Source organism: Lottia gigantea, assembly GCF_000327385.1.
Source record: "Lottia gigantea unplaced genomic scaffold LOTGIsca_94, whole genome shotgun sequence".
In the NCBI taxonomy this organism is placed as follows: domain Eukaryota; kingdom Metazoa; phylum Mollusca; class Gastropoda; family Lottiidae; genus Lottia; species Lottia gigantea.
The window spans coordinates 117937-126480 of record NW_008711065.1 but is presented as its reverse complement, the minus strand read 5'-3'; the positions used below and the strand labels follow the sequence as shown (position 1 = coordinate 126480).

At 33.4% G+C, this 8544-nt stretch overlaps 1 protein-coding gene across 1 annotated transcript; it reads left to right on the top strand.

Annotated features, from left to right (window-relative positions):
• Positions 1-1819: 1819 nt before the first annotated feature.
• Positions 1820-5367, top strand: LOTGIDRAFT_170146 (hypothetical protein; the record flags this gene model as incomplete). The annotated part of the gene is made up of 4 exons (XM_009068788.1): positions 1820-1930; positions 3718-3848; positions 4171-4290; positions 5010-5367. 4 exons carry the CDS (start codon positions 1820-1822, stop codon positions 5365-5367), a joined length of 720 nt encoding a protein of 239 aa, XP_009067036.1.
• Between the last annotated feature and the right edge of the window lie 3177 nt (positions 5368-8544).

Sequence of the window (8544 nt, the reverse complement as noted above, 5' to 3'; positions counted from 1 at the left end):
TGTTTTAGGTTTATTTTATTCTCGACAGCCAATGGAAAGTCAGCGTTTATGTTTTCAGTTGTGTCTCTTTTACCAGCATCTGGACTGGACACTTTCTATCGTGTTTGTGTATCCATTTTGAGTTTTAGCTTTCTTTCACGTGCTAGGTTAATTTTTCATTCTTCTGTAATTTTGAGTGTAAATCTATGTCAAGATTACAAAATAAGAGTCACGTCAAGTTTACAGGAAGAGCAAAACCAGCCCAGCGTTCAGTAATTGTATTTCATTTATGGTAAAACTTATGCCTTCAATTACCTATAGAAATGACATATCTCGTTTAAAAAAAAGACAACACAACAAAACACTGCGAAATGCTTTGAAACGTTATGATTGTTTTTATTTCTGGGAAGTTTCAGAGCAATCCACCACAATAACATAAAGTTAATATTTAATTATATCTTGTGAAGTAATACTTAATATGAGAAATTATCGCCCTGTCATTGTTTGTCATATTGATTTAGCTAGGACGATCAGAGAGAACATTATTGTCTGTCCTTCAGTCGATTCTACAAACACTTATATTATATTCCAGGTATTTTCCAGTTGTAACCTTTGACCTTGCAGTTAGCTTTGAACTACCAGTGATCGTTTACCATTGATTGTTGGCCAGCCTGGAACTACAGAGTGATCTTTCGTCTTACAATCGACAATCTCGAAGGCTTCGAATAAAAGTTAAAATAGTCTGATATAGACAGTGTAACGTGGACTATACAGTAATAGACGGTGTAACGTGGACTATACAGTAATAGACGGTGTAACGTGGACTATACAGTAATATACGATGTAACGTGGACTATACAGTAATAGACGGTGTAACTTGGACTATACAGTAATAGACAGTGTAACGTGGACTATACAGTAATAGACAGTGTAACGTGGACTATACAGTAATAGACAGTGTAACGTGGACTATACAGTAATAGACAGTGTAACGTAGACTATACAGTAATAGACAGTGTAACGTGGACTATACAGTAATAGACAGTGTAACGTGGACTATACAGTAATAGACGGTGTAACGTTGACTATACAGTAATAGACGGTGTAACGTGGACTATACAGTAATAGACGGTGTAACGTGGACTATACAGTAATAGACGATGTAACGTGGACTATACAGTGACGGTGTAACGTGGACTATACAGTAATAGACGGTGTAACGTGGACTATACAGTAATAAACGGTGTAACATGGACTATACAGTAATAGACGGTGTAACGTGGACTATACAGTAATAGACGGTGTAACGTGGACTATACAGTAATAGACGGTGTAACGTGGACTATACAGTAATAGACGGTGTAACGTGGACTATACAGTAATAGACGGTGTAACGTGTAAAGTTCTATAGATTAATTTGTACAGGTTAATAGGCAGACAGACTGTTAATGATTGATATAGTATCTACTAGTTAGAGTAACCTGTTGAAGCTGTCAGTCCTCGTGAAGCGTATATGCCGTTCCATGGTGATTTCGGTTCCGTTGTTTGAACTGAAGTATCACAGACTATTTGGGTTATAATAAATAGAAGTCTATATCCATAAAAACTGTTGTTTCTTAATGTGCTGTGATACTTCTAAATGTCTTACAAGGATTATATTTGGGTTATGTTTTCTGGATTTGGAATATTAGGTTGAAATCGTTAAGTGTAAGAGTATTTGACTATTTTGGAACTGTATGCACTGAAGGAATTAGAATATAATCAACATACTGGAAGCAGCACCAGCTGACCAGTTAACCAGAATACAGAAACATCATCCCAGTCTGGAGACAAGTTACCAATGGCTAGTAGAAGTCGAGCTAGAGCGAAAACTAGAGATGGTAAACCGGTAGAGTTATATCTGATCAGAATATCACCAGCCTGTAGAGCCGTGTGGATTTATCTCCTTCAGGTACAGTACTGTGAATTAAATCTAGGGAATTGAAAGGGTACACATGCTACCTCTTTGTACAGTTTGAATCGTTTTTTTTGGTGTTTTTGTTTTTGGCTGAATCGGTCTTGACATCTCATTACGGAAAAGATTTAAGTATTGTGTTTGACTAATTAGACTTAGTTAAGCTAATTAGACAAGATAAATACCTCGTAGGAACTGAAACATTATCAGAAAGCGTAATATAATTTTAAATCTTCAATAGAAACTTGTCGTCTATTGAACTTACACTGCGGTACTTTGAAATGAATATCAGATAAATGATAAAGGTCTAGTCTGTAGGCTACAGTAGTTATTGTTTACAATATTGTGTTTTATTTCATTAATTATTGATTATCAGCAGCAGGTACATTGGTGCATTGTAAAATACAGTTTTAAAGTTAAATGAGATTTATATTTTTATTTTCTGTATTTAATTAGACTAATGACGATGATAGCGGAGATTTCCTCAATTTATTTTCGCTCTAGAAGCTATTTCTCATTTAATATTACCCCAATAAAAAATGTGGTGTTCTGGAAAGGCGGAAGTTGTTCTGTATCGCTGGCAACACGAGCATTGGATGATTCATTGGTAAATATATGCCCACATCAAGATAACGACCGTTAATATGTCCGCTGGTCGGAGGTACAGCTCCGTCTTGACAGCGTCGTAGAGGAAAGCTTATTGGTATTAAATGTAACGTTGACACTGACTTGTCGTAACAATATACATGGATACGATAAAAAGAAAAGTTAAATCATGTTTTGAAACTTATTGTGGTATATTCACTTCTTGTAGATTGTAAATATGAAGACCAGGAATTAAATCTGTTTTTGAGGCGATTAGTTCGGCCATGAATTTGATATTGATTACTAATCTACTGAGGAATGTCGTGAACATTGACCAGCAGTTGCTATTATTTCACAGAAACCAGATCCGTTATGAAGAGCCATTTCTTTATCTGGAAATAAAGTGAAACCTCTGACAACTTCCTTCAGTTTTATAGTCATATTGATTATTGAGACAAAACGGACCAGAGATATCCATTAACTTGATCATTACCCAATCAATCAGTCATAGATTAGTCATCGATTAGATGGCAGTGTTTGTAAGAAATGTCTTGTTCAATAATTATTGATATTTAAACAAGTTGGTAGATAATAGCGGGTGATAGTTGTTAACATGAATATCGTATATCAAACATGGTGTAGGAAGAGTAGTTACGCATCATTCTTTACATAACATTGTCCATTGTCAATTTAATAACTTGAATAAGGTGTTTGATATGATTTAACTTAACGGTCTGATGATGTATTTATGTATAATGTAAAGTGACGTTTACGGTAGTCATCTTAATCATATAGTAATCGGGTTGTTGTTTATTTTAAGATATTCGAGATGTTTCACACAAACTTTATTGAGTACCATTTTAATATTCCCGTCATCATTCAAAATGGTTGTAAATCATTTTATCAATCAAACAGTTGAACGAAGAGAGCGGCCACCATTTTATTAATCCTAGGAACTCGGTTAGTCACCCTCCTATATCAGGGGAATCCTTTCACTATGTCGGTATTGGTTCATTCAAACCTCTGATTGGATCAACATAATATTATTTCACTCACCAAGACTGAACTTTACTTTCTGCTAAACTGTAATTCCATCAGATGATTACTAACGACTACAGCAATGCCATGGTATTTTTTTTTACAACAGTTCAACAGTTGATGGCAGGTCTTGACATATTTTGTATCCTTTTTCTTTGCAGAATCGAATACCACATGTATTAAAAGATGTCAATTTTGGAATCGACAGTGAAAATTTACCAGACGTGTTTTTACAACAACCACATCATGAAGTACCTTTACTAGTTGATGGAGATGTCGTTATTTTTGAAGGGTATGAAACTTTTGATTCATTTTGTTCAATTCTGCTCCAAATTTATTTAATCAATTCATTCTATTGTTTTATTGAATTACCTAATTTGCATCGCATCAATATTAATTCAGTACTTTGATGAGAAAGAAAATTTCATTGTTTTACAAGGGTCAAGGGTGAAGAAAAACCAGAAAGCCCTTGATAAAAACAAGCAAACATCGGTGAAATCAAATAAAAGGGTGTAAAATGAAAGGGTGTAAAATGAAAGGGTGTTATTTTTTGCGGAATCGGACTGGACAAATGACAATGCAAATTTATGTACATTATTTGAATTTATTTCCAGTCCAGCTATTTTGAACTATTTAGCTGAACATTATACTCAGCATGCTGGTTTTGGACCGAATTTACAGACGAGAGCTCTAACACAATCAGTTATAAGTTGGGCCAATAGTGAACTTCATAGGTAAGTAGAAATTTAGATACTTTCTTGTGACAAAACTTGAAAAAAATATTGAAACAATATTTAATATTTTGTACCCAGTTATTTTTATCATGAAATAATATATTTGTTATATCGAAGTTATCTAAGTTTCTGATGACTGTACCGAGAGCTGGTGTTATCTGGAACGTGTCTTCAATGCAAACACTCACCAATAACAGGGAGTCACCCGATCTTACAGAAAGGTCGATAGGTCGAGCAACACAACAGCAATAATGAAATTTAATTCAGTATGTTTGAAAGTTATAGAAGTGTTACCACAAAATCATGACCACAAACAATATGTAAACAATATGTAAACAATATGTAAACGATATGAAACATTGGTAGCAGTTAATGAACTTTGCATGTGAGGAAGTATATCAATCATAATTGAGGAAATATTTCATAATTGGTGGTATCAGATGTCCATTGCTGTTCAATATTAATAAATATATATGAAGTTATAGTTCATATAGTTGAAGGAATGTTTACATTTCAAGGGAGAGAACTGATCATAAAACTTACAAAACGTAAATATAAAATATGAGGAAGTATATAAATGTACGCATTCCCTACCTTGTGCCACACCTTCCATTGCTGTTCAATATTTCACACAAAATAGTGAGGCAAAACAAAACCTAGTATTATGTTAAATTATAGAAACAAATTAATATTTAAATCATACTGGTTTTATATTTCAGAGTAATCGGTCATGAATACATCTACCCACAATTCCTAGAGAAATACGCCATTCCATCAGAGCGGTTAAATAACGCAATGGTGGAATATGGTCTGAAACATGTTTCTCAAAAACTAGAAATCATCGAAAATCGTTATTTAAAGAAAAATAAGTTTTTAACCGGCAAGACAATAACAATGGCGGATATTTATGCAGCAACAATCGTTCTACAGTTACAATGGACCGGGACCACGTCAAGAATGTGGCCGAACATTATACAGTGGCTAGCTCGGGTTCAGCGGGAAGATTTCTGGGAAACTGTACACACAGCACATAGAGATTATGTTGAGGAACTGACTAGCGGACGGTTTTCACATTGAAGTGAAGTGTTAGGCAATTGCTTAATATCAGCCATTGTAAACAGTAGTTGTCTTTGAGTTAAAAAATTGTTAATTTTATTCAGCCCTCAAAGTTAACAGTAGATGTCTGCGAAATAGAAACTTGTTGACGTTTTTCCAGCCTCGGATATAGGTTGTTCTTTAACCCGTCCTCCAGAATACAATTCAATAAATTAAATTTTCTTGTATCTGAGAATAAAAGATCGTAGGTAAGATTTGTACCTGCCCTGAAACGCGATGTTATGAATTACAACAACATAGAGATTTACCGTTTATAAACGTAGACTACTGATTTTCCAATCACTGTAACCCTAACCCTAACCCTAAAACCCAAAACTTAAAAAAACAAAACCTAACCCTAACCCTAACCCTAACCCAATCACTGTAACCCTAACCCTATCACTGTAACCCTAACCCTAACCCAATCACTGTAAGATTGTCATGTTGATTTAAATCATTGTAAAGTGTAAAATTAAATCGAGTTGCGTCCCTTCGTTTTATGTGTACACTTTCATGCACTGAACCTTCTACTTTCTGATCTAGTTTTGCGATAGACAAAACACTATCGATTTTTCCATAATGGAAATTATGCCTTGCGTGAGATAGAGCAAAACTTTTCGAAGTTCAGACGACGTTTTATTAAAGTAGAATATGAAACTGTATTGTCTTTTTTTTTCTTTTTTTTAATTCGTGATCATTTTACCAGTTATTAAACAAATTTATACATAAATAAAATATTATAGATCAGAATTGTCTATTTTAATGCCCGTGGAACCTCTTTCAAACATCCTCTTTACAACCTCCACTATTTTAAACCTACCCTTTTTTTTAAATCCTGTGCGGCATGTGTGGTCTGTTGTAAAAGTGATTTCGGTCCGTGGTAAATTCTTGTACTTTTGTCATTCTGATGTCTGTAAATTCTAGATTCAACAGAATATGTCAATCTGTTTTCAAGATTTGAATTTATTGAATTCTGAAGAATCGTAGTTCATGTTGGTCATTTGAATGTTATGCCCTCTTTTGTTGAACACAACTTCATGTGTACAAATAATAAATAACTGTTCCAGTGGTTGACATTTTCATGAAGCCAATCCAAGACTCTCAGTAGTATTTTGTAGTTATATTTAAAATCATACGAAACTAAATTTCAAAGTTCACGTCTGAAAACATTGTAGATAGAGAATAAGTCAGTGGTATAGATACATGTCGGCCTGTCCTGGTATTATAGAATTACAGAGAGTTTTGTTAACTTTAGTTCAGTCAAAAGTCAACAGGAAACAATTTAAACTTTTTTAAAAACTGATGTAGGTCTGCAGGTTTATTGTTTTAAAATGTCAACCAAGTGAAGGGAGATAATTCTAATGAGTTTTAACTGCTAATTTATGTTATCTGTAGGTCAGGGGATTGGTGTTTTATAAATTACACCTGTGGAGTCTGGTCTGTAGAGTGTTAATGTGGCATGTTTAAATACTTTATCTACCCATTAATATTCTAGAATTCTGGATTCCATCTTATACTAGGGGCTTAAAATAATATAGATTCACAGCTGGGCTAGCACCTCGACAGTTTAACTGGAATAGTTTTAATAACCCTATTTGATTTTCCCTTGTTGACCAATCGTAATGAATAATCTCGAAACTTGCAGAATTAAACAATCAGATTGCTGGCCGAGCTTTCATTGGGACTTTGGTAGCTAATATAACTACCATAACAAATTGTTTAACTGTATTCAGATAGTATATTAATTTTAAAAGTCTGTAATATAGACTACACGCAGTATTGATCAAATATTGATCACAGGTTACTAATTCCCCCTTCAGGTTCCTTTAGTTATAAGTCGCATGTAACAACGATAACAAACTGTTTAACTGTATATACAGATAGTATATTCTGGTATTTAATGATGTTTTTCTCTGAGCTATAAAAATAAATGTCGACAATAAAATCATCTTTCCTGTCGTTATAAAGTTGTTTTTTACTCAACCTTGATTTTATAATGGTAGCTTATATTATGTCAATGAAGGTTATGTGGTTTTGTAAATTCCACAGTCTAAAATGTATATTAAAAGTCCTACGAACCGATTTAGATAATGTTAATGCGATTTCATGTAACTTTATGAATATTTTATTGATGGATTTCGGTCAAGTTTCAGTGTTCGACGGAAAGAATCATATTCTAACAAATTTTGCCCAAAAAGCCCAGAAAACAACAATACCGCAATGCAATTTGTTTTGTATCTTGTTTTGTCTAGACTAATTGATGGTGCGGAGACAGTAAACTATGATAAATATCTAATGAATTATAATTTTACATCACCTTGGGTTCTAGTTAATGCAATGTTTAAACGCCATGCATTATATAGACGAATGGTGAGAAATCATTTTTCAGAAACATCATACAGCTAATGATGATAGAATAACTTTTTAAGAATTGTTTAGCTACTACAGTGTGCTATAATTGTTGGTATATTATGATTTGTAAGTGGTGTCTATTGGCGTAGTACTGAATGTATACATAATACTGTAATCTTCACATAGGTTTAATTGTGAATTTGATTCTTAATAAACTACTCTTATTTCGCAATTTGGTTATGATTTTTGTATTGGGTGGGTAGGGCTAAAGTTACTAGTCTTCACCTGACGATAGGAATACAAAAAGGTCATCAGCGATCACTTGTATGTTTATATTACATCACATTCTATTCTGCCACTATTTAAATTGTGCTATAAAATGATGACTTGATTAACATGTTTTTATTTTTAAACTTTATTCCAAATGCGGACAAAGACCTATATTTATTTAAAATGAAATGACAATACGCATTAAATTGAAAATAGCCTGTCAACAACTTAAAGTTTTGTTTTGACGATGTGTTGAAATTTATGATAATTCATTGTAATGCATTGCTGAAAAACATCAACCTCAGTATAGTTAAATAATTATTAATGAATTTTATATTTATCTAACACCCCGTGGGCCAGGAAAGGAGGTCGGTGAATTAATGATATTGTTGAAAATTTAAAAAATAACTTTTATACCAAAATACATGTGTGTATATATCAACTAATTAAGTATTCACTTTAAAACAGTAATTTGATGCCCGATGTACTGGAGATGATATAGAGAACCTTTTTACACTGAATCTGAATCAGGATCTC